The 27,082-nt window shown below is 44.0% G+C and overlaps 2 protein-coding genes across 10 annotated transcripts in view; one reads left to right on the top strand and one right to left on the bottom strand.

The window, feature by feature from the left end:
• unc5a (unc-5 netrin receptor A) overlaps positions 1-15,874 on the top strand; it is a 187,729-nt gene extending 171,855 nt beyond the window's left edge. For 5 of the 6 annotated variants that reach the window (XM_037076276.1, XM_037076277.1, XM_037076275.1 and 2 more), the window contains 4 exons: positions 5,044-5,193; positions 6,976-7,140; positions 7,253-7,431; positions 9,485-13,487. In XM_037076276.1, coding sequence (XP_036932171.1) covers positions 5,044-5,193; positions 6,976-7,140; positions 7,253-7,431; positions 9,485-9,650 — 660 coding nt within the window. In that variant the 3' untranslated portion in view covers positions 9,651-13,487. Of the gene's footprint in view, positions 1-5,043; positions 5,194-6,975; positions 7,141-7,252; positions 7,432-9,484; positions 14,038-14,118 lie in introns of those variants that run through there. The other variant, XR_005070979.1, reaches the window with a different exon arrangement.
• The window catches only part of pdlim7 (PDZ and LIM domain 7), a 36,231-nt gene continuing 23,015 nt past the window's right edge, over positions 13,867-27,082 (bottom strand). For 3 of the 4 annotated variants that reach the window (XM_037076281.1, XM_037076283.1, XM_037076284.1), the window contains exons 6-11: positions 20,169-20,221; positions 19,637-19,886; positions 18,933-19,113; positions 18,676-18,796; positions 16,643-16,758; positions 13,867-16,281 (exon numbers count right to left, since the gene is read on the bottom strand). In XM_037076281.1, coding sequence (XP_036932176.1) covers positions 16,195-16,281; positions 16,643-16,758; positions 18,676-18,796; positions 18,933-19,113; positions 19,637-19,886; positions 20,169-20,221 — 808 coding nt within the window. In that variant the 3' untranslated portion in view covers positions 13,867-16,194. The remainder of the gene's footprint in view (positions 16,282-16,642; positions 16,759-18,675; positions 18,797-18,932; positions 19,114-19,636; positions 19,887-20,168; positions 20,222-27,082) is intronic. The other variant, XM_037076282.1, reaches the window with a different exon arrangement.

The raw sequence follows: 27,082 nt of genomic DNA, 5'->3' as shown, positions 1-27,082 counted from the left end.
GTGTCCCACTCTTGATGGGCCCAGCCAAGGCTGGCACAGCAGCAGAGGAGACATGATCGGCGTTTGGTAGCGCCCTGACTGTGCACTCGGTTGTTCCCAGCTAGACCTGTGGGAGAGCATCAGTGATGTTCTGCCATCCCACAACTGATTGAAACACCTGCAGTGAACCAAGCCTCCGACTCAGTACAGAGATAGACCTAACAGCAGCATCTAATTAAACTGGAAGGGTGCCCACAAAGGTGTCTTTAAAGTATCCGAATATGCTGCAGCTTTTTTTTTTTTTTTTTTTTTTTTTGTATACTTAGCTGTGATATTCCGAATCTGTCAGCTTTCAGTTTGAAGGACAAATTGTTGCTCGGTGTGTTTTCCTCTGAGCATAACCCACGTTTGAAAAGTAGAACAATGACAAAATATCCTGGTGTTTATTGATAACTAAATGTTCTTCCTTTACACCCACATCTGTGCGCTGTAAGGCTGGTGTTTTTGTGTAGTTTAAAAAAAAAAAAACAACATGTAGAATGATTTATAAACCGCCCACTTTCTGTCACATTTATTTTTCACAGAGGTTGAAGCACAAGTCAGTTTCTCTGTTAGTGCGGTAGACTTCTTGAAGGATCAACATAAATTACTAATACAATAGCTGGCTGTGTGCATTTCTCCGCTGATTGATCGCTTTGATACCTCTATTCATAGAATGTAGACTTTTAATCTCTATTATCGAGACATGGAAATCTCACTTTCTACAATATGGGACCTCGGATGTATAATGTATAATGCTTGCCTGCTAAACTAAGCTGATTAACACCATAATCATTATATCTGATTCACATCATGGTGGCCTTGTCATTGTGAACATTCAGCATGTGAGCATTTTGCTCAAAGCACTGCTGTACCTAAGTTCAGCCTCACAGGGCTGCTAGCATGACTATAGCCTCATTGATCAGCATCGCAATGAGGTTAAGTGACATTTAACAGCCAGAAAATATCCCCAATCCTACACCTGGGCTCAAATTGTAAGATGTTAACTCCCTTTGTACTCCTAGTATTGTATTTCAGACTAAATAATTCAAGCTTCCATCAATATGCATGTAATGAAGCTAATACTTTCAGCTTTTGGTCCATCGATTGTAAAAGTGCATGTTCCAGTGTTTAACGGGTGTTTTAATTGATGTCTAACTGGCTAAATAGCATCTCCTGGATTCCTTTATACAGTCTTTGACCTCAAGCTATTATTCTTGTTGCGTTTAAAAGGGCTCATAAACTGTTTATGTGCTCCCTTCACTACGACGTCGCCTCGTTTGCTCCCGAGCAGCAGGCTACAGTTGACTAGAAACTTTTTTTTCACTTTTATGTATCCGAGAGAAAACCAGCATGTACAGACTGTAAATACAAACAGTTTCTCTGATCCCCCCCATCAGAATAGTTACTGGCAAGGAATTTATAAGGCGGGGGGGGGAGCACACCCCAGTAATTGCTGGCATTAAGTTAAAGAAGACAGTCAGCTTTATCACTGAGCCCAGCTGAGAAATTGTTTCCATATTATATTTCTGTGTTCCTATGTGCTGTTTTTTCCCCCCGTCCTGCTCTGTGATTTATCAGGGCGAATGTGCATCTTTTCCCTAGCAAACACAGTCCCCCATTTATAACTGAGCAGACAAGTCCCTTCTATTTGTAGTTATTAATCAGAGTTGACTGTAGCGGGCACGGCCACTGGAGCTCAGACTGATAGACTCTCAGTCAGAGAGGAAAAGCCTGTCACATCCTGCTGACAAATACACAGATTTATGGAGCCCACATAGCCAGGCTACTCTCTATAAACAAATGCATTTGCCTGAAAAGAGCTGCTCTGAAAATGGATCATCGCTATGAATGCACATTTTTAAACACATGAGGACACGGCGCTGCTAAGAGTGGAGGGGTGAGGATGAGTTTATGAGGATATTAAAGCCTGTGCATCTCTCCATGCTTTGGATGACATGTAGCTTGACTAATTAACTGATCAAACGCTAGTTATAATCCCCATCAGAGCTAGTTAAGTTAATCAGTTTATTACACACCAAGCCAGAACAATGAAAGACCACATGTAGTAGCTTGACCTTGCTGTGAGGGAAGCGAAATATTTTTAATCTGCAGCTTTGAACCAGACCAGTTCTATGTAGGCCTCTGCAAATGCTTTGATTTGTTTAGACTGTTTCTTTCCCGCGTCCAGCGGTGCTGCTGTTGTTGTTGTTGTTGCAAGAGGCAAGTTTGGTGCAGCCACTAACCTCTTTCTGTCAGCACCAGCCCGCAGAGATTAGCTGTATGAGTGTCTCTTGTTTCCCAGTGGAGCCCCGGCCCCAGTCCATCACAGTCCCAGCTCTGGTCCAAGCCGAGAGGATGAGGGGTGGGAGACAAGAGTGAGGGTGGGGATGGGGGTGGGGGGGAGGGTTGAAGTCATAGAAAACTGTGACCATGATTGCAGTAATCCTGTTATCTCTCCTGCTAAAGCTGGCCACTCTAGTGACCTGGAGACACAAATGTTAAGCTGCCTGTGTCTCTCTTCTCTCTTGCTCCTGCTCTTTTCACTCCTTCCCTGCTCTATCTCACTCTCTTTAGCCAGCCTCATTGAATGTCAGGGGGTGGTCTTGGCTCCGGCCGACACTAAATTCACAGTCTTCACACACACCACAGGCTATCGCGAATTCCGTCAGAACAAAAGGGGTTTTTCTCCTGCAGCACTTGAACTTCTCGCCCATCTCATGCATCTTAATGTTTCCACAGTTGTCTGGGGTCAGGGTGTCCAGGAGACACAGCTCTTCTTATCTACACTTGGATGGAAACACAATTTAGCTGTGTTGATGATTAATATGTGATTTGATAAACTAATCCGAAAACCTTGCATTGTTTTCCCGCGGAAAGGGTAAATAATACAGTCAAATTTAGCTTCTCATCCATTAGCTCGCTCACACTGTCATTTGTTAACAGGATAATGGGGCGTAAAGAGGGCCATTATTCTCTCAGTCCAGAACATATGCTGAAACCCTGCACAAAAAACACACGAACACAAACACACTCACAAACACGACACACACAAGCGAGATGGTGTCATTTGAAAGCGAGGATACGTGCACGCCGTTGTGTCTGTACCCGTCAGGTAGCAGAAGTGCCATGTCCTAGACGCTGTTTGATCGTAATCCTGCCGTGTCAGCCTTGAACCTGACAAACTGCTAGACAGGCCAGTTAGTATTCACTCTAGTAGCTATATGTTGATAATAAGATAATTGGCATTCTGCGCTCTCTCTTGCTAGCAGGCCTATAGATTTGCTGCTATAGGTCAAAGACGCGATCAAAGTCCACAAGCCCCAATTTGCAATGCTAATCGCCCCCAACACATAATTGTGCTCAAGAACTGTGGTAAATGAACCTCTTTGGAAGCCCTCTTAATGTGACTTTTTGTCTGTGTAAGAGACATAATAGCAGAGGGCTTTTAATTCTGCAGAGAATGCGCTGCCCCCTGTTATTAACTCATTAGACCTCGACGCTTTGATTCAGAGCCATTGTCTGACCTTCCCACTCCCAGTAAGTGGGCTGGGTAACATCACAAGTCTCCGGCGTGGCAGCACAGTGAGGGAAGCACTCCATCCAGCCACATACAGTCAGATCATTCTATATCTTTAAAGCTATGTGGCATTTGTGTGAGAGGGATAATCCAGTACACATGCAGGAATGGAGCTGGCTAATCACAAGGGGGGGGTCATAATATTCATGTTAACAAGAAGATAAGCACTAAGCAAACACGGAAATTAGCAATGCGCTGTGCAAACATTGAAATTCAATTCTCGAGCTCAACCCCAAAAGTGCTCATTCAGTAAATCAGAGAGCACATCACATATCCAAAGCAGGTAGAGATTCCAAATGGATAATTAACAGCTTCCTTTCCATTATAATTGGAATCAGTCGAGCCATTTCTGGAAAAGGGGGCAGAAAATTGAATCAGTGTTGTGCAGATAGAAATTACTGCCATTCTCCACCTTAATTAGATGTCTTTGCTGAAATCAGACCATGGGCAACCATGCTGGCATGCAGCGCCCAACATATGGCCACCATCTATACACACATCTCCCTCCTGGAGCCGCTGTCTTTGAGATGTCTGCTAGACTACGAGGTGTACTCCTGCTGCCTGTTTTTCCCTCTGCTGCCATCATGTTTCCCTCCTCACGCGGATTGAAAGAACATATCTTATTTCCAAGGTCTTTCCTCGCTGCTAATTTCAGAGGTCTGTCTTTTCTCTGTTGTAATATGCTGCTCTGGTTGGAGTGCGAGGTAGCACATGTGAACGCCCGCTAAAGTATTGGATTGTTTAAAGACTCGCTCAGCACAAAGCATCCAGCTCAAAACCAATTGATAGATCAGGGGAAAGTGCGGCAGATATTGTCATCCCATTCCAGATGGTCATTTGGATGGCAACAAATGGTCCACTGAGCAAGTCCCACAGAGATTAAAATATTAAGCATGCATTTACAAATCTCTCCTGGCACAAAAACAAAAATGAAATTAAGGAGATTCGCCATGCGAGAACAATGAGCAGTTGACTAATGGCTCGTTCACTTACTTCATCACAGCCCAGGTAGCTAGTAGGCCGGGATGGCTGCGGCATTTGCATGCTAATGCGGCTGCTGGAAGCTGGGCACGCTCACACTGAGGCAGGGATCAACCTTGTGGTGACATTAAAGCAGCGCTGTGGAAACAAGTCGGTCCAGCCCGCTGCGGCCGCATGCAGGGACATTATCTTCCTGTCCTAAGATGTACTGCGCCCCTGCCTCGTGTGTGTGTGTGTGACCAAGCAAAGTGTGTTTATGTGTGTGTGTCCTTCTGTATGAGTCAGTTTTTTTCTATGTTCCCACGATGTTCTTTTGTATTTCTTTTTATTTGCATGTATGTATGATGACTGTACAGTTTAGAAAAGGAATTGTATAAAAAGCGCAAAGAGGAAAAACCTGCACAGTTCCCGATTGTTTTGTGACTCTGATGTTAAATGTGTTTCCTCTTGCTTTCTTTCATCAGGAGGTGATGCAAATGGAGCGGCAGCTCGGGGGTCGGCTGATTGACGAGCCCCACGTCCTGCTTTTCAAAGACAGCTACCACAACCTGCGTCTGTCCATCCATGACATGCCCCAGGCGCACTGGAGGAGCAAGCTGCTAGCCGGCTACCAGGTGCGTTGGGTGGCCCCCTCAGGCTGCAGGGGCAGGGAGTCACTCTGGATCAGGGCGGGGGCATGGAGATGTAATACAAGTGCCGGGGTGAATCTGTCAAATTTGTGTACCGGCGGTTCGAGAGCTTTCTAATGTGTTTGTGTGGATGCTCAATTTAAAAACCGGCGTTGACTCTGTTTATTTTAAATTAGCCATCGAGAGAAATGAAAGAAGAATGGAGCAGAGCGATGTTACTAATCAAAAGTTCCTCAGGAGCAACTTTTTATTGTTAATGAGGGTTCATGGTCCAGTTGTCTCTCTGGAAAGTTGTTTTAATTTTAGTTGCTTCAGAGTTTTAATTAAGTATGTTTTGGTTTTGGCTTCAGTTGATCACTTTAAAGATTCGCACAAAGGAGTGTTTCTCAGTCTGTTACCGCAGGACTCTGCTGTCCAATAACCTTTTCCGTTCTTGGCACGGTTTGCAACTTTAAGTCATTTGTTGGAGTCCAGGGAACCTTTGTAGGTGTATGTGCGGGTACATGTGGTTGTATACGTGTGCATGTGGGGAGCTTGGGTTGTGTGCGCTAACCAAGAGCGGCAAGCTGATTGATTATCCTGGCCACTGCTCTCTCAAAGGGAGCTCCGATGAAATATAGAGCAGTATGTAAATATCTGGACCTTCTTGGAAGCTCTCCACCGCCACTGCACTCCCCACACCTGCGTGGCCCACTGCACTGCAGCCCGGCAACAGAGACATAAGGGCTGTTCAAAGAGGAAGAGAAAATGTTCTGGCTGTAACTATGTAAGCACTGAGCACCAGGTCCCCAAAGAGAACACACGGGCTGTGCCAAGCAAGCAGCGGCAGCAACAATGCACCCAGAACAGAGGCTTATTCCTCTGGACTGTGCCTGTTCATTTGGAAGTGTTATTCCCCTCTCAGCAGTGCGGTCAAAAAAGGCCTTTAGTCTCCCTGGGGCCCCCGGGAAGACTTTTGTGCATTTCACCCTGCGCCCCCCTACATCCCCCCCGCCATCTGTCCTCCTGGATAACAGTGCCACCGTTTGGTTGGCAGCATGTACTGCAGCTCGACTTCACACTAGTTCTTGTCAGCTGTTGAACCCAGCGTGAAGTGAGGAGTTAGTATGCCCTGTATTTTTTTTTTTGTTTTTTTTTTTTGGTTACCTCTCTGCTTCTCGTGGGATATGCAAATGAGCCATGAATATGGAACAACAGAGAGGAAGATGTAGAAATTGTCAGTCTTGAATAAATTCAAGCAAACACTCCCAGGTAGTTGTTTGCCAGACAGAAGCTGGAGCTGCACAGTGGTTCTACTCATAGCTAATAAGCATACATGCATGTCTCCATGTACCATGATGTGTTTCAGATTCAAAGCAGCGCTGTGACACTTCTGCATCATTTGTAGCTCAGTACATAACTGCAAAGACTAACTGAAGCATCGGTGGATGAATTAAACATTTTTTAGTCGCGTCGCCCTTAAAATATTACGTTCAATTACCCCTGCGATCATCTCAGACAGCCTGACAAGCTATTAAGGCCCTTTTAAAGACGCTATTTGTCACATTATCGCCCTGTAACTTGCCTGATTGTTGTCAGTCTACCGCCTCAGATATATTTAGCAATGCTCACCTAAAGATGACAGCTTATGCCAGTGTAATTAATGATGATCTGGGTGTGTTCGAGGCAGGCGGTCCTGTTACGGCGTGTTTCAGACATGCAGGTTCCTTCTGTGCCGCTGCGTCACGGCTTGTGTGTGCTCTTTTTTTTTTTTCTTTTCTTCTGCAGGAGATCCCGTTCTACCACATCTGGAATGGTTCCCAGCGGTATCTGCACTGCACGTTCACTCTGGAGCGGCTCAGCCTCAGCACCTGTGAGCTCACCTGCCAGCTGTGCGTGTGGCAGGTGGAGGGGGAGGGACAGAGCTTTGGCCTCGACTTTAACATTGCCAAGGTATTGCCCAGCGCCGAGCCAGTTATCACCATTATTCAGCATTTTTATACATAATAAAGGAACTGTTTTTATGCTGTGCTAGGGAAAAAAAATCTGCCTTTATTCCTACCAGGACACCAGAGCTGTTGACTCCGAGTTCCTGCTAATGGACACCAACGCCACAGCTCTGGCAGGGCCCAGCGCGTTTCAGATCCCGTACCTCATCAGGCAGAAGATCTGCAGCAGCCTGGACGCCCCCTGTCCCAATGGAGCCGACTGGAGAATGCTAGCACAAAGACTTAAACTTGAGAGGTAACTACCAACTGTACAACAAAAAAAAAACTCATCTGATCACTGATAACTGATGGCTGCCGCTGTAACAGAAAGCTCTTACAAAGCGATGCAGCAGAGCCTCATTTATCCAAACCCCTCGAGAACAGAGGGTGCACAGCAGTACTTGAATGCAGATTGTTTTATATAAAGACCAATCAGTCACACTGATTGTGAAGTGTCAGACTAATGTTAGGTTAACATGCGACTGTGAAATTGTACTTGCAAAATCAGTGTTAAGGCAAGCGTTTCCCCCAAAGTTTAGGTAAACAAGGTTCCCCTTCAGCAAACTAATCCCTTCTTTGACACAGCCAGCATCATAGGATTAATGTGGACTTGATGGATACAGCTATCACTTGTGTAAGAAAACACAGCCCCCTTCTTCCTGTTTTCTCCTCAGGAACAGGTAAGCAGCTTAAGGTCTGCAGCTAAACTTGTACCTGCTACATTCCGCTTAACAGTTGTAATTGGAAAGGCAGCGAGCGAGCTGCCCATCAGCGGCAGAAAAAGACGGAGTTGTTTTGGATCAGCGCCGAGCTCGGAGAGCGACTGTACTTTATCACAGGAGCACCTGTAACAGAGGGGAGCCAGGCATTGATCCCTTATCTTCCAATTTAATTTCTCCCGCGTAATGAAATCAAATAGGTACACTTAATTTGTCCAATCAACTTTATTTACCCCAATTAATCACAAATTGAATTGATGCACTACGGGTTTAACTAGCAATGTTTCGCTCAACATAATCAATTCTCATTTGGGCCTCAGGAAGGAACAACTGCTCTGTTGTTTGATCTGTCCTTAACAACATGTTTTCCTGAACGGCGGCAGGCTGCTTGGCATTCTGTCATGCTGTGATTTCTGTGTTTGTTTCTGTGTGTGTGTGAGTGTGTGTAAAGTGTTCAGACTGAGCCGAACGGGACCAATCAATAAAACTTAAAATGCCAAGAACCTTTTTTATTTGATCTTTCTCTCCTAAGACTGTGTGAATGGCTGCGTCTGAGCCATACAAGATAAGCTCGTGTTTCACACAGCGAGGTGAGTAAGCGGGGCTGACACGTCGGACGCTAAGCTCTGTCTGTTTTTATCTGAATAATGACACAGAGGTTTGTTCTCAGACAATTTTTTTGTCCACCACTTTGCTTTGTTGTGCTCTCCCGACGCAGAGGGGAGACTGCGCGAGCTATAAAATCCAATTGACTCAATATAGCGGTGTGACACTGTGTTCTCAGTGCTTGTGTACTGCCACAGCAGCCACGTTTATAACCATCACCGAGCGCTTCACTGGGCAGACAGAAGATACGGGGAAGTGGCGTCCTCCGTCTGACCTTTCTCAAGGTGAAAAGGACTTCGGAGCTTCCTTTCTCCTGGCACCGAAACCACTCACACAACACAATCCTTCTCTTTTGAATGTCGTGTGTGCTCTACATAACAGTTAAGACCCCCAGACATTTAGAGAACAGAAAAAGGCCATTAAATCAAACAAGCGTGTTCGGGTACAGCGGGGATCAGGTCCCACTCAACATCAAATATACAGCTGGCCGGGGCCACTGCTTTGTTGTCATTGATTGGGTTTGATCGTAAAGGTTCTGCTCCTAAAATGGAAAAGGTCACTTCCGACTTAACTGTGAGAGTCCATATAGGATTTACTGTATGTGGGATTTAGGGCCAATTTCAACATCAAATAAAGACAGAATGAGGCTTACGCCGTTAAGCTTCAAATGAAAATTGCCAGAGATTGTGTGTTTGATGGCAATTTCGAGAGCGACACCGTGTTCTTACACCTTTTATCTTTTTTTTACTTAATGCTCCAACACAGCGTATCTGGATGTAGCAATAATAACGCAATAAAACTTGACATTGACGGAGTTACAAGGAAGCAGCAGCACAATAAAAATCCGGCTGAAAAGCTTTCCCTTTCACTCCGTCGGTGTACAGCAAATGAGAGTGTGTCTGTTTTGATGTGTGCACATGGCTTGATTTAATAAAAACGTCTCACTGTCCCCTCACTGTTATCTCTGTCCTTCCCTCTCCGCAGACACATGAGTTTCTTTGCATCCAAAGCGAGCCCGACCTCTGTGATCCTGGACCTGTGGGAGGCACAGCATTTCCACAGCGGCAACATCAACCAGCTGGCCACGGTCATGGCCGACATCGGCAAACAGGAAGCCATGATATTCCTGGTCTCTGATGGCGAGTGCTAACCCAGAAAACGGGGGAAGAGACTGGTGCAGAGGAAAAGTACAGAACACAACAATAACAACAACAACAACACACACATTAAAAAGAAGAAAAAAAAACAATAACTGGAGCAGGAATCGAAGAGCAGAGCTGCCCCCAATGTCCCTCTTCTTCACTTCAGAAGATAGTAAATGGTTTATGTTTCCCATCGAACAGAGTAAAAATCAGACCAAATGAGGGAAAAAGGAAGCGTGTTGGGAAATGTGTCCATGAACTGAGTAAAGAAAAATAGCCTTTATTTTCCTTCAAAGATTAAAGTTAGTCCACGCCATGGCTCTACTTTAAGGATCAATCCATGCCTTTTTTATAAATAGCCCATTTATGGCTAATAAGGAGCAATATGCAAACGTAATGCTATGACTAATGGCCAATATTTGAAATTCAATGAATCATTTTTAAAGTATCTGCATCTTAAATGAAACAGGATGTGACAGAAGGTAGCCAGTCATTTCAGGTTCAAGAGAACAGGCGACATATGCAAACGGCCGGTTTGTTATGACATCATCTCCGACACTGAGCACACGTTCAACAAGGTCGTCAGGGTCTGCGAGCGTCCGCGAGCGTCCACTCCCAAACCCAGTGACACTCCTCACATGTCCGTCTCATATGTATCCATTTCCTACAACACGCGCACACACATAGACGGCTTGTAGCACATCCTGGACCTGCAGGTTTTTAAAATAGATTGTATGTCAGAGGCCCAAAGCACCCCGTCTCATCTTGTTTGTGTGTGTTTTTCTTAGTCCAGCCGGTATCACTACTGTGAATGTAACATCTTGACATCTTGATTCAGCGAGACGCTTCGCAGCTTTCCTGCTTCTAAATCGATATATGTGGGGTTTGGGTTTCTTTGAAGTTTTTCGAGGGAGGAGTGAGTAATATCTTCACTAAAAGTCATATTACAGAAGCCATTTCTGTGGAAGGCCTGTGATTTTGATTGGTTTATTTCACGTCTCGCATTAGCGCGGTCGCTTAACTCGGGGGGGGAAGAGGGGGGGGTTCTGTTTTCCACAGCTAATGAAGGAGCCATAGGGGCCGAAAGGCGTTCCAGCTGCACACACGTGAACACTGAATGTCGTCAACTCTCATTTCTAAAATGACATTTTTCCTCCTTATTACCTTAATTCTGTAACAGAGAGGAAGCTGAACATAAAAGCGTGGCCAAAAGGGTTATTATCCTGTATGAATAATGCAGAGCACTTTCCCACAGAAGATCTGACAACAAATTCTTTTACTCATGTTGAAAGAGTAGCTGAGCTGCTTTGTTTTTATAATTCATAAAGCAATGTTGGTGGGAATTCTATATTTGCTGTACGGCAAACAGTATTTCCACATCAGAAGAAACGGCTGTCTCTCAGAGAAAGTTGAAGAGTGGCTTATACATAATGTCACGCCTCTGCTCACAAAAGATGCTTTGAAAGGTTTTTTTTTTTTTAATGTTTTTATTTCTGGCCAGGACGGCAAAAAATGATCCAGCAAATTCATGCAAACGAATCACAAACTGCAACTACGCACTTGCTTATCATATTTTGCTACTTTGCATTAATTTACACCGTTTTTTGTTTTTTTTAAATATTAATGGATGTGTCGGGTCAGGCAACATGAAACACACAGTATCTTTAAAAGTCCAGTGGTTCAGTAATTATTCTTTAGGAAAAAAAAAAAAAAAAAAAAAAAAGTGTGAGCAATCCCAAACTAGCCATAGTTCTCTCTCCGTCTGCCTCAGGGTTGCATGTGAAGTTGTCTGTTAACGTTGCAAAAGAGAGCCCCCCCTTCTTCATTCAAACAGAGAACACCTTCCCATCCCGCCGAGCTCCCGTGGCTTCAACCTTTAACACGAACAGGAGCCTTTTTGTAATGATTGTCAGATATTTGGAATGTACATTTATGTAAAAGTTTGTCTCCCTTTGGTTTCTTTTAAGTCTTAAAAGTGAGTATGTATTTGTGAGGCATCTCGGCACACCTTTTTCATCCCACGCTTCCCTCTCAACCCAAACGAGTTTATACAATCCCCCCCCGACCCCAATATATTTGATGTGGAGATGCCATGAAATCAAATTTTACTCCTTGTTTTTTATTCACTTTAAAGAAAACGGAATTGAGCCCCTTTCGGACAAAAAAAGGCTATAACACCTTAAATAAATGTTTTCATGTTGAAGTGGATCATCGTCACATGTAATATGTAAATACTTTTTCTATACCAGCCGTGTGCTGTCACTTTGCATACTGTATATCAGCAGAATTGGTAACCAAAGTTTTATGATTATCATTTTGAGGGCCACTACATCCTCACATTGTATCCATTCGATATTGTTTGAGCGTTGTTTTTACTCGCAGCTAGTAATAGAAACAAGTCAGAGTTGCTGTCTCTTCTGAAAAACTGCGGACTTCACGTCCAAATCGTTTCCTTTCTCCCACGTCCTCGCTTTTGTCTTTGAAGCAAGTTTGATGCTGTCTGTTCAAGCGGTAACATGTGTCGGTTTATTTTATCACTTTGTAAAGAAATGTAAATTATATTTTAATATGAAGCCAAAAAAAGACACTTAACTGGCGCAGCATTTGTCAAGTCTAAACCGTGACGTGTTTGCCTATATACTGTTCTTTGGCGATCTAGCAGTGACGACTTTTTGCAGTGTTAAGGGTTTAGAGACTGTTTTACAGGAAGTTTCTATACATGTTTTGTTTGTCCTTACTCTGCATACGTCTACCTGATTATTTCTCTAACTGGAAGCATTTAAACACAAGGTGGAAACGGTCACTATTGCTTAGTGTGTCACCACACTGGGACTGCGTGGAGGCTGAGTGGAGAAAGAGGACATCAGTTCTTCAAGCCAGTGTTAACGCAGCATGTTTTCGATGAGCCATGGCAGTTGTACAGTCAGACTGTGTGTGAGAAACTCTATCACCCCCCCCTCCCGCCATTGTCTCAGATGTGTTGTCTAAGCACATTTCAGTAATGTTATTCACCAGCCGCCAGGATGTTGAGCATCTATCTTCATATCTAACTTGTCCAACAAATCTAACAAATCTGCAATTACTGTCTGTGTGTGTGATAAATACAGTTCCCTTCATGATGTGATCTGGGCCCGATAGTTGTGCAAAAGACGGTCAGTGACATAAATGCTTCGTTCAAGGGTTTATAAGTTTGACCCCCTAGTTATGGGGGTCAAAGTTGTTCCATTCACATCTGTACTTTCTGTGTTGCTCATTGCTACTCAGTGTCAAGGACATCAGAGTGTGTGTGTGTGTGTGTGTGTGTGTGTGTGTGTGTGTGTGTGTGTGTGTGTGTGTGTGTGTTTGTGTGAGAGAGTGACTGAATGAGACTGGGTGTATGTATACTTCCCCATCACTCTGACTGGATGATTTTCTTTTTCAAATATGAACAATAGACTTATGTACTTGTGAACGTTTTTTTTTTTTCCATTTAGTTCCTTGATTCAATGTTCCTTGCCTTTCTGCAAGTCAAAAATGCTGTATTTATTACATGCCACAGCGCTTATGCAATTGTATAATCCTTTTTTTGTTCCGTTCGGTTTTTTTTTACCTCTTGTGTTCCTTATCGTCGATGTAAATTGTTGTCAAAACTTTTGTGGCAATGGAAAAACTTCTGCTAAGGGAGATTTTCTGTACTTTTTTGGACAATGATATGGATTTGTGGGTAGAATTTTGGAAATTCGTTTCTAAGTGCTTTCAAGTATTTACTTGGCCTTATGTATATATATATCTATGACATTTCAGAAAGGTATGTATAGTAATTCAACCTGAAATTGTTGTAAATAAATTATATATTGTTAATTGAAGGACTGGATCTTTTTACTTGATGATTACATTTTGTGGCTCATCAGTTCATTTTATTAAAAAAAAAAAGGGACATACATGGAAAAATAAATGTCGAGCTTTAAAAAAATTAAGCTTAAAAGAATAGTTTTATATTTTGGAAAATACAATTATTCACTTTGTTTGGTGGGTTAAAAAGAAGTCGACACAGTTGGCATAGTATAAAGACTGGAAGCTAGCGTGTCAAACTGCCTCCCTCCACTACACAGAGAGAGCAACAGTTGCTAATGTTAGTTTATGTTAGCAGACTCCATCTTTAAACTAACAGTCGGCTTCTAGCATAACACACAGAAAATTAAATAACAATGACACCTTTAAAAACTCACTCAATAGCTCGTCACATCTCATTCAGTAGTTTAATTTGCAGATGCAGAGACCTAAAAATTACAATTTGTTATTTATACTCATAGTTAATGAGAGTAACTATCTCTTCGATGAACAAGTTTAAATTCCGCCCAATACGACCATGCAGCATCTCTGTTGGTTGCCTGGCAACCTCACATCGACAAAAAGGTAAAATATTAAATGGACAGTCTTTGTACGGTTTTCAACTGGGCAAAATATCTCATTCTGTCTTGTTCATGTTTTACACAGCGTCCCAACTCTTTTGGAGTCAGGGTTGCAGCCTTCTCATACCAGTCAGTAGATACTCGTAGTCTCAGGATGATGACCATGAGAATACGGTGCCAACGAGAACAATTTAACATCGCTTACATGAAACGTGCGTAAAATAACAAGTAAGTTGACGTTCATGATTAAATGGAAATTGCAAAAGCATTCATTTCTACATCTAGAAGAGGGATTCAACTACGGTCTTTGTTGCAGCAGCTGTTCGTGAAAAGCTTGATTTTTAGAAGTAAATTGTACTTACGATGAAATCTTAGAGAGCCCATTATCCTGTTGTTGGGGAGCAGGTGTTGGTGAGAACAAAGACAACAAAAACATCAGTCGAGAGAGAATCTTACAGATGGGTTCGCCGCAGAAGCATTTGAGCCCAGTGATCCAGCCCGGCACGTTGCATTACAGATTAATTTTATTTGAAACGTCCAGCAGCTATAAAAACAGCACTTACAGGCCCATTCTGAAGCAATATAAATACATATTCAACCACGGCTTGAAAGTACTCGAAGGAACAATCACAACATCGTAGAAACGCCAGGACAAAAATCACCACATGAGATTTTTCTGACCGATGAATGATATTTGAAGTGAGAAACAGTTTAAAAAAAAAAAAAAAAAAGATAATCGCACTCGGTCGTCCACATCTGTGACTATTAAAATCAATTAAGAATTAATACATGACAGCAAATTACAGTTATTAACTGCAATGTGTGCCGCTGACGTGCCGGAGTCAAAGTGGCAAGTAAGCGGTTAGTGCTTCAGTTGAGGAGTGCAGGGGTCCGGTCAGGCAGAAATGGGACACCCCCTTTTCTGCTTGACTGGACCCCCATTAAGTTAACAGGCACTGCAGTGAGAGTCGCTGAGTGGGCCGGGGTCCCGGGTGGGGCCACTGCTTCTCTACACTTAGTGCAGGAGTGGTGGCAGATCATTAATGCAATACGTGAGATTATTAGAGAGCTAAGTGACTCCTCCAAGTTGGAAGACACTGACTTGATCTCACTTCAGACTGAACGAGGAGGAGATTAGTAGAGTGGTGAGAATTTCTGTCACTGACGGCTACAGTTAGATCTAGACGATGAACTGCAGCTGCGGTTTAACTGTCCTAATCTATAGATGACTTATACGTCAACAAGTTAGTGATGGCGTGCAATAATTCCTTGACTACTTCCAGTTGTACAACACAGCATTTGGTATTACAGACAGTAACATTTGAACACAGTGGAGTAACAGCACATGAAGCTAATGCTAAAGGGACAGTGTGCTCTAAAATCAAAATATATATTTCATCTCTCATCTGTAAGCGCTCTTCATCCATCCAGATTGTTTTGGTGAGAGTTGCAGAGTTTTGGATATACTGATTGATGGAATGAGATAATCAAGACAGTTTGATGTAGGAACTATTTTCTCTCCATATCACCACGCCGAAGGAAACGTGCATCTACTCAAGGTAAAGGTACACGTCCTTCTGCGTGGTGACACGCAAAGAAAATGGTTCCTGCACGAAACTGCTCACAGCAATGCTGCAGTCAATGTAGGGGAGTGACATGAATGCCAACCTAATGCTTCAGCTTCATATGGCGTTGACTCAGAAACTCGTGACCCAAAGGTTGTTGAGAGGGCAATGACATGCACTCACCCAGTAGGAGAGGCATTTTTCTGATCATTCGTACTGCAAGGTCTGTGGATTATCTTGAGTAAACAGGCCCCACAAACCAAGTCGTATAAGATTCCAAAGAAGGCCAACATCTCCACAACTCTGCAGCTCACACCAAAACAATCTCGCTGGGTAAAAAAAGCAGGACAGGGCGAGAGCAAAAAATATGTACGTTGATTTTTGCGGGGGTGAACTGTTCCTTTAAGCCTCAAACATGAAAACAAAGTCTGCAGGATAGACAAAAGACAGAGTTTTTAACTACGTGTGCGGTTGGCGAAGACGAGATGTAAAAATGTGAACGAGTGTGCCGGAGGGCGGAGTGGGGTAAAAAGAGGGAGAGAGAGAGAGAGAGAAGCGCTCGTTGCTCTGAAGATGAAGGTCGCTCGCCCGCTCGCTCACACAGGAGCAAAAGCATGGCCTTTGCACAGGGGCTTATCCTTCTTGGAGTAGAAAGTCTTCCCCTCCAGGTTGATTTGGCAGAGCTTTAAAGATGAAAGGAGACAGACACAGAGGCAGTCAGATTGGGGGGGGAAACCAGACCAGAGTTGATATCACACCAAATGTGGATTTACACAGTTTTCTACTGGCCAGAGTGGGCACGTGTTATTTACTCGACTGCATTTACTTTCAGTTTTCCTCACAGAGTGCAAAGGGAGATGGAGAGAGTGATAGACTGCAGGTGACAGGGTGGGAGAGACAGAAGGAGGGTGGGGGGGTGGGGGGTGTGGGCACTCGAGGTCCAAAGATCGAGGCAGATTTTTCAGGTGGCATTGTGCTGGGACAGCCAGAAGAGACGGGGCAGCGAGGGCCCCACGGGGAGCTGTATCAATCAAAATGACTTACAGCACAGACGAAGCAGGTATCGTGCCAGCTGTAGCCCAAGGCCTCCAGAAACCGATCGCCGGCATCAATCTTAAAGTCACAGCCGTGGCATTTGGTGCCAAACATCTTCTCATAGTCTGCAGAGGGAGAGAGGGAGAGAGAGAGAGAGAGAGAGAGAGTTGATGAGATGAGATGAGATGAGAGGATGGGGGGCGGCAGAGACGCGCGAGATAACCGTCAGAGTAACAACAAAATGAACTCCGAAACGCTTTTATCAGCACCGCAATCAGGTCAAGCAGCCTCCATGGCCTCCACATCACCATATGTAAACATCACTTTACCTTTATAGGATGTTCTAGAGCCCTGGCTGTGAAATAGGTTTCCACCTCTTTCATCTTTTAAAGTAGTGGAGGCTTCCACTCCTGAATAGAAGTAATATCCCAACGTACACACACACACACACACACACACACACACACACACACACACACACACACACACACACACACACACACACACACACACACACACACTTAAGGACTTGAATGACAGTAATAAAGATGCATGAAGCGGTTTCCAAGCCAAACGTTGGCTCCTCTCCTCGCTCGGCATTTGATACCTTTGCCGTTTGCGTTACGTTGTCCGGCCACTGTACATTAGTGCCTTTCCAGAGTGTGAGGGGCGGATTAGGATGAGGGGAAATTGCTCCAGATACTTAACTGGATTTGCCAGTCTCTTTCATCACAGCCACTCTGGGGGAAAGTGTCAGGTTATAATGCTGCCTCTCCAGAGTGAGTGGGTGAGAGGCGCACAATCCCTGAAAGATGCTGAGGCAGCACAATGTTTATCAGAGCTAAAGGCATTATTCAGAGTATGAGCGCTCAGGTTGTGGCTTCGCCTCTGATAAAGCAGCGATCCACGTCAGGAGCCTCAGCAGCAAGAGAGAAACATGCCGCACCGCTAAATCATTTACAGCATAATAGAAGAGCACACACCATTCATAAAATCCAATAGAGAAATGTATGAAGTAAACTGGAGCTAAATAGATTACAGCAGATGAAAACATCACACTCGGTGATTGACTGTGGGTACGCAGGAAGAGATTCATGAAGTGCCAAAGCCCACTGCAATAATACAACAATGCAATGTTTTACAAATAGCCTGACGGGGAAAAAAAAATCAGAAAATGATTCAAACAAAAACTGGAGAGGCGACGCCCCGCAGTGAGCTATTTCTCCCCAATATGAAACAACTTTATCATAAAATGCACTCAGCGAGACCTCTGAATCACCCGTGTCCGGGGCAGCGCTTTGCTGTTGTTGTTTTTTTTTGCACCGCCAGCTTCTGTTGCGTTCCCTGAACCGCACTGTACTTCGCTACGGCATCCATTTCAAATAAGAAGATTTCACATCTTTGAGCACATAAGCTCGATCATGATGTCAGCTCCCCCTCCACTCGCGCAGCCCAGCGCAGATTTACGATAAACGAGTCGGACTTGATCTGTGTGTAAAGTTACAGGGGGTCTTACATGGGTTGAGATGTTCTCTTTTGGCACTGGAACTAATCAATCTGCACGCCGCGGAGTTTCAGCATGCTTTTTTTCTTTTGCCAGTGTTTCATATTTTTCTGCTTGGGCGTTACCTTTAAATACTGCCTGCCTTTAGCTCGGGTTCAGGGGCTGCAGTTTCTATTGAGGCAGGGTTTTTCTGAGGATGCCCCCCCCCACCAGCCGAGAGCACCCTCCTTCAGTTCTTCTCCTAGAAACCACATTAATATGATGTTTCCCTTTGTTTCCAGCTGAGGATTTTTCACCATGGAGACTCCATCTCTTTCATGAAGCCTGAATAATGTGTGGCAGGAGACGTGTTGTTATTGAACGAGAGAAAGACCGGCTAAACCAAACATTCAGAAAAGGTTATTAATTATTGTGCAAAAACCTGACGGAATGGCAATAAAAAGCTGTACTTCTTCAGAATCATTCTCTGATTATTTTAAAGTGTTAAAAAAAAAAGAAAGCTTATCTTGAGAATCTGCGTTGGCGGCAATAGTTTTACCTTTCTCACAGTAGGGTTCGCCCTCCTCCATGTAAAAGGCTTGGTTCCTGATGGGAGTCTTGCAGGCTGCACACTTGAAACACTGAACATGGTAGGTCATCTTCAGGGCGTGCATGATTTCCTGGTAGAAGGGAGAGAAAAGAATTGCAGCATTTTCTTATTTTCCGGTGAGTTGGCATCGGCGTTTTAAAAGGAGAGAAAGCACGGAGTTCCAGAAACACGGACTTCCGTGTTTGCGGCGAGCCGCGAGCTCTCACCCCTGTGATCTTCTTTTTGCACTTGCTGCAGTTTGGAGCGTATCTGTTGTCGTGGCAGTTGGTGCAGTAGACGGACCCTCTCTCCTCGAAGAAGCCGCCCTCATCCAGGACCGCCTTGCACTGCGAGCACGTAAACTCCTCGGGGTGCCAAGAGCGTCCCAGCGCCACCAGGTACCGACCCCTGGGAAAAAAACACACACACACACACACACACACACACACGTGCACTTTAACAGCCCATCAGAGACATCAGTAAAACCTGCTACATAATTTTTCCACACTGACATGGAAAACAAGAACCGCTCCAACAGAAACAGCTGCTCTGGAGCTCTGAAACACTTCAGATGCTTCCTGGTTCTTGAAACTTTGCTCCCTCACTTGTTGAGGAACGGCTCCTCTGCTCGCTCCCAGTGGTGACCAGAACGACGACTACGGTTCTCTCTGTTATCTTTGAAATGTGTGAAATGAGATTTGAAATTATTTCAAAGTCAGCATTATGCTCGTCTCCGCTGATAACAAGACGTCTCCAAACTGTGTTAATTATGCTGACTGCAGACATTCAGTCTGTCATCGTGAGTATTAAATGTCCTAAATGATGTGTCACTTCTTCTCACAGCACTTTGAAAGAGGCACAAACACTGGGAGGATTTCACTCTACTGAAATGAATTAAACTGTCACTACAGCTGTGGCTGCGGCGTCTGACCTTATGATTTTGTTGCAGGCGCCACATACAGGGGTCCTCCCGCTGTCCTCGGGTGCCTGCTGCGCTGCCTGAAGAATGGAGCTGCGGTTCTGCATAGGCGTCGGCTGGACCGGCTGCTGGTGCTGGGTCACGACGGTGCTGGTCTTGTCTGGACGAAAGCGGTCAGCGAAATTGGGGTCGGTGACCCACGGCGGCCGCTTGGGAGCACCTGAACTGCCGGCTGCTGCAGCTGCGGTCTTGGATTCTGGGCCAAAATTTAAAAAATAAAAAAATTAAAAATACTGGGTGATTTGTTTTTTTTGGAATTGCAGCATTAGAAAAACTTGGCTGCAACTTTGTATAATTTCACAACAGTAGGGGGACACTTTTATGTAATATACACGCTCCCACCAGATGTAAGTTGTGACAGGTTTGCGTGTCACGTTGTTGCGGCTGTTGCTCGTGTATTGACACTTAATAAGAATCTATTAGCACAACCTCGACTGGATGCTGCTGGGCTTCTTTTTACGCATCAGCAGGAGCAGAAACTCACCATCTGGTTTATCTGCTGCCTGGGCCTTGGCAGGTGAGGGAGTTGGCTCAAGGCTGTGGGGAGAAAATGACTAATTAGAAAAGGTACACACACACACACACGCACATCTGTAACCATGGATACTGCTTAGTGAACGTCATTGTGTGGATATCAGCAGCCACGGTTGTCTCCGCGACGTTGCGCCACACATTACGCTCCGTGTGAACGATCACAAGCATCATTAATATTAATCAGGCAGCGTGAGTTTCTCACCTGTTGTGGAACAGAAGCCGCTTTAGTGTCAGAGATGCAGGTGAATGTTCAAGAAAATAGAAAAATACACTCTGAAAGAATTTGAAATGATTTGAGGGACAAAAACACTCTCAGACAAGACTGAGTCGAAAGATGATGGCTCTGGTTTTCACATGATTTTTGTCATATACGTTTTCTTTTACATGAAACCTTGAAATGTGTCAGAACTAAAGAGGTAACTGGGTCTTGTAACAGCTGTAATTGTTATCAACAACAGTGAATTCCTTCCCTGAGGTTTCTTTGTTATCTGAACCATCTAAAATTGATTTGTTAAGACATTCAATTGTCCACAGTAAAAAAAAAAAAAAAAAAAAGAAATCGCCAAGCAACAGGAAGAAGAATGTCTGAAGCAAGTACATAAACTACGAGTCATGTTGTGCTAACGATTGGTGAAGGATTGGTTAAAAATGTGGGCTACGACCGACAGCAACTGTCATTATTGCTTCATCTGCCATTTATTTTCACAAATCATCATTCTGAAAAATGGTCGTCACAATTTCCCAGAGTTAAAAGTGAAGTCTTCAAACTGCTCCTTTGTCAAACCAACAGTCCAAAACTCAGAGTCTTCATTTACTGTCATAAATGACAAAGAAAAGCAGCGAGTGTTTGACATCTACGCTTGAAAAATAACAACGATTAATCAGTCATCAAGAGGTTTTAAACTTCTTTTCTGGCAGCCCCACATCAGAATGGTTCCAGAGCCACTTCCCGATCCTCTGGGAGCAATAAGAGACCTGAACATCTCAGACTGATAGACATCGCTCACAGGAAAAAAAGTTCGAGAATGAGAAACTCAAAACATGTTACGCTGTCAGATTTGGATGCAGAGGAGTTTAGCTCCCAGCCTGCATGTGCAGAAGTGTTGAAATAAAGAGTTGTTTCTACATTTCAAAGTTCTGTTACCCGCAGCGAGCGTCACTATATTCAGAAAATCTTCAAACCATGACTGAAACGGAAAAACAACTTCTGAGCCAAGGAGACGAGCTCTGGAGACGTCTCATCTTTGGAGAAAAAAAAAGAAATATACCACCGCCTGAGGCATCTATCATGTTTACATCATCAACTGTGGCATCTACAATACGCTAATGAAAGATGATGAAATAGTTTCACATTTGCCAAGAAAAAGGAGGGAAAACGTGAAATAAATTACCCTGCAAACAACCTTGTTCTGCAGCATCACCTGCATCAGGTGAAGTCTGCCTATCAATTAAACTCCCTATGTAGCCAAACAACCAAAACACAAGAAGTTAGAGAGGCAGCGGAAACTGAGTTATGCTGGGAGCTATCGAGCAAGAAGGAGAAGAAGAAAAGCAGTCTATTTTTCAGCATACTCTGAATAATAAAGGACATTAAATCCCCCTGCAATAGCACAAAGATGGCTTCCAGGGGTGGTAACAGAGAGGAAGTTAAATCTTTCTAAATTAAAAGAAGGTAAGGTTCCCCCTCCCCCCTCTATACCAGGAGAGTTTTTGGAAAGAAATGATGTCAAAACAGAGTGAAAGGAGGAGAGGCTGGCGGCCGGGTCAAACAAAGGACAGAACAAACCCGTTTCACCATGTCTGACACGCAGACCCTCGGTCAGCTGCCCTCGGCCCCACGCTGGTCAGGCTGCCGTCTGAGATCTCACCTAAAAAAAAAACAACCCAGAAATGCATCCTGCTGCCCTACACGACACCAGGCCAGTGGCACCGACTTCTCCCACAACTTTGAGGTGTCTGTTTGGCTGCTGTTGCAGCTCACTCTGGTGAAGGTTGCGGGTGCAAATTGCAGTACATCCTCTACAGCGGCTTATTCCCAGCTGGAGCAGCCTGGATCATGTTTTCTTGACATTTTCACTGCTTTCAACGTCCTCCTCCCCCATCTGCTCAGTGAGCAGCTCAGTGTGATGCAGGTGCACAATTCCTGCATCACAGACAGACTGTGCAGACAGGAGGGGGTTTTTCTGCCTTCGATGTAGAGTTTTGGACATGCTGCAGAGCAGCACCCCATGGAACATTTCCTTGACATTTCCTGTTCTACTCTATACACCTTGTTTTGTTATTTTTTAGGCTTCCTCTCCTCTGGGAGGCATCGACCTAAGCAAACAGGGATGAGTCTGTTGGCAGCTCAACATCCGGCAGAAAAAAAAATAAAATAAAAAAAATAGCAGGTTTTGATTTTACAAGGAGCAAGAAGCCAGTGACATATGTCACCCTCCACAGCGAGGGGGTGAAAGTGTTCCAGCTCTGCAAAAAACTGAGTGCAACAACTGACAAAATGTCAAACAATGGTGGCACACCTCGGAGAGGGCAGAGAGAGGCACTGCTGATTTTTTTTTTTTTTGCACCTTCTGTCATCCCTAAACCTTCCTAATTATAGAAGCCACTCATGTCAAGAAAACTACAGTTTTGCGATTAAAGTATAGCTGCAGCACTTGTTTACTTATTTCCTACATGTTAAAGAAACATTTCATGCCTTTTATATAAGCTTTAACACATTTTTAGATTACCAAGTACTGTTGTTGTTGTTATCTGCTTACATTTCCCCACATGAGCTGGATGGCTGACATCGAGTGTGTGGAGAAGCTGACTTCACCCAGTTTGGTCTAGTTTAGTTTGAGTCACTTTATACAGTCACCGTTTCAACAGTTGTGAATTTAGTTGCCCAATTATATGGTGACTGAGAATATTACCAGTGATAAAAGCATAGCCTAGTTATTTTTTTTTAAACTGCAACAACAGGCTAGCTTCCTGCTGCATTCGAATGCAGTATGGCTTCAAACAATGCACAGCAGACACTCTTCTCAGACCTCTTCTCATTCACATTTTTCTATCACAGACTTTCAGTTAATATCACTTTGCAACCGACAATTATCCAATATTTCTCTCCTGGGCACCTTAAAAGGAACAGTTCACCATCTACGCTCCCGATACTGATGGAGAGCAGGGTGAAGTTTTGTTGCCCACAAAACACCTCCGAGCATTCACCTCAACAACTAAAGTAGAAAGAGGACTTGGTTTGAAACTGAAGAAAACAACTACATTTAAAACATTTTTTTTTACAAATGGCTCCCTACAGTTCATCCAGTGTGATGTAAGCCTCCAGAAGCCCTGAGATCAGAGCTCATACACCCACTTTAGACAGGATGCGCACGAACACTTTATCTCAGCGGCTACCGTGAGGGTTGGGGAAGCAATTTAAGATTTGTGGAACTTCCAGTGACTTGGATGATGGTTTGTCTGTTTAATTGATTGTTTCGTTATGTTTTAATACAAGTCCCTGTCATTATCAGTTGTTTAGAAGATTGTTACAACACTGTTTTTGCTCCTGAAATGTTTTGTGGACTACAAAACGTCACCTAGCAAAAGCATATTGTGTGCCTTGCCCATGGACATTTTTTTTTTTTTTTTTTTTTTAATATTCTCTGGTTGTCTTTTCCCAGAAACATTATTTCCTTTTATGCTAATTCTGGATAATATGCTGTGCATAATCATTAGATCACATTCATTTTTCTAAGTCTTGTGTACAACTTGCTTTTAGATCTTTACTCTGTAGAGGCCACTGAACTGCAGCAATTACTCAGCTGAACTCTAAATATGATAATGTTGGTCTTTTTTTATGAGGTTTTAAATACTCTTGGATATTTTTATTTCAGGCGAGTGCGACAAACTACAGGCTGCATTTCTTCGCCGTGTACTTCTGCACTTTATGACTGTGTGTACTACTTCATGTGTGCGTTCCCATTTGTTGTTTCCACGGCTGACTGCACAACAATTCTCTCTCCGAGGCAATAAAAGTAAACTTGAACCCTGATCTTTGAGGAGGGCCCCCATTAATTCAGAGCTGCGGAAATGCGGAGGGAACCCCTGCTTCTACATCACTGCTCGTGATCGGCGCACTGAGCGACTAGAAAGAAATTGTTTAAACTCAGCTAAAAGAATGAGAAGTGGGATAAATAAGAGTTGGACGTCGGGCGGTGGAGCCCTTTGAGTGTAAATGACAAGCAAACAAGAGGACGAGAAACACAGGAGAAAAAAGGACAGAGAAGCGGGAAGGTGCTTTTTTTCCAGATGTTTTATATTTTTTTTTTTGATGACAGCAGAAAAAAACAAGAGTACAGATTTATCTTCCCTTTCTTTCTTAATGGTTGGAGAAGCCTACGAGATGAGGGGATCAGAAATGAGAACTCTAAAAAGGATGAAGAACTCAGTAAATGGAAACGGGCGGAGAGAGAGAGAGAGAGAGAGAGAGAGAGAGAGAGAGAGAGAGAGAGAGAGAGAGAGAGGCAGACAGAGATCAAAAGAGAGTCTGAACTTCACAATCAAAGAAGAAGAAGGAACAGAAAGGCGCTTCCCACTGCGGAGGACCCCCTTCCCACCTCCCCACCAGTTTACTCTTAGTAACGCAGTGTGAAATGGAAAAACGGGGCTACACACACAGTGGTCCACATTGTTGTCAACAATCATCAAGTCAGAGATTCAGAGGGAGATCTTACACTTAGGCTCAGTATGCAAGGTTCCACTTTGTGCTTTGTCATCTAGGCTATGTTTCTTCTATTTTTGGTTTGCTTTTCTTTTTTTTTTGTTTGTTTGTTTGTTTTTTCCCCAAACTTCTTTTTCACCCCATCTTGCAATCCGAAAAAAAGGTGAATTTGTCGACTGCCATTGGACGGTCAGCTATCTTTCGTCGTCTGTGTCACGTAGTCGTTGCGGTGTGGCTATCGCTAGCAGGCTCTGGCTGGGCTCTGCGTCCCGTGGCGTCTCAGGATGTCGCTCAGGATTTGATATTGAGGGCGCGAGCAGACCTGTCGTGGTGCCAATCCCTCAGACGGGCATAGCGGGGACTCTGAATCTCAGTGAGGAACTTTTCCCTGACGGCAAGCAGAGGAGATGTGAAACACAGATAGAGGGGAAGGAAAGAGATTGCAGAGCAGAGAGTAAATAGCAAAAAAAAAAGAAAGCGAGAGAAAGAATAAAGTGAGGTGAAGAGCACAGGAAGGTGAAAAAGTAGGAGAGAAAAAAAATAGGTGAAACAGTAAAGACAGAAAAGGATGTGATAGGGTATGATGGTAAATATTAAAACTGAACTTGAAGGAAAAAGTTCGGGAGGATATAAACTTTCTTCCCAAGAATTAGATGAGAAAATTGATTCGCAGTCTTGTTAAATATGAAGTTGCAGCCATCAGCTAGTTAGCTTAGCATTAACAATCCACCTAACAGCACACCTAAAGCTTTATTAACTATCTAAGAAGACATATCTCGATTACTTTACCATACAAAATCCAGAGAGTAAAATTAACACTTCTTCGCTGGTTGCCTGGCAACCTCACAGGAATGACGTGAAATGAAAAAGTAATGCACGCGGCTGAGAAATAGTCAGGTTTCGACAGTCGAAATCTGTTTCTTTTGGACACTGTGAGGCCAACTGTATCCATTCTTAATGCTAAGCTAAGCTAACCAGCTGCTAGTTTATAAGCCGAGACATCTACCTCACTGCAAGACAGAAAACAAAAAGTGCATTTCCCTGATATTAAACTGCTCCTCAAATAGAAAACCACACCATGATGCAGGTTCCTGGTCTCATGGTACAAAAGGATGCTTAGATCACATCACGCATGTTAGTGTTAAAAGCAGCGAAAAAAATTGTTGTATATAAAAAAAATATTGTATATAAAAATTTTAAATCGCCAAAGCTTCCACACACGTGCCCAAACACAACCACTTGTGACTTGTGAGGTTCACATGATCAAATCAATGACACTCAGGTTTTTACCTGGACCTCTTCATGGTTTCATCGTCTGGGTCCTGCACTGAGAGATCCAGGAGAGACACACATCAGCACGCCTTTCTCACACACATCTACTGTTCTTACAGACAGTCGGCTGATCAAATACCAGCCCAAACACAAAAAGAAACAGTATATATTTCAATAAATGGTGCTCTGTTGTAATAAATAACTTATGGATGTTCAGTCAGACTAGTTACAGTGGAGACAAAATAGGTGTCAATGAAGACAGCAGCCACCTGCCAGCTGAAGCTCAAAAATGGACACCTCTATCATCCAGCTTTCCTGTGTCACTCACTCTGCCACAATCACATCACATCAGATCAACCGCTCACTCGCAGGGCCTTCACCTACACTTGTCTAACCCACCAACCCATCACTGTCTGCTCTGCTGTCTGACTGCACCGAGCCTGCCATGCCTGGTCCCCGACTTACTGAAGTCGGTGCCTGTGAGCTGGGCCAGGATGCGGAAGGAGCGGGACTGGGTGGTGCCGGTGCGGGGCTGCCAGTCCTCAGTGTCCTGGATCAGCCTCTTCTTGCTGCGGTCGTTGGGGATAAAGCAGGGCAGGTTCTCCACCCTGAGGCCGTGCCTGCACACACACCCAGCAGCACACGGCAGGCGAAGGTTAACACAACCCCACCCAGGGACTACCCACTCACACCAACCCAGCTACTCAGGTGACCTTGAAAATAGAGGACATCCTGAACAGATCATGCAACGCTTTACGCTCTGCAGCATGGTCATGCAGTAAGCCGGCTAATGGATACCCATTACTAAGATTTCTCATGGGTACACTGAAGACTCTCGTAAATGGACATTACTGCATTAGAGATTGTATTTATAACAGTCATTAGAGCCA

The sequence above is a fragment of the Acanthopagrus latus genome, chromosome 18 (assembly GCF_904848185.1).
Source record: "Acanthopagrus latus isolate v.2019 chromosome 18, fAcaLat1.1, whole genome shotgun sequence".
Classification (NCBI taxonomy): Eukaryota; Metazoa; Chordata; class Actinopteri; order Spariformes; family Sparidae; genus Acanthopagrus; species Acanthopagrus latus.
Note: the sequence above shows the minus strand (reverse complement) of the source record. Positions and strands in the feature narration are given on the sequence as shown.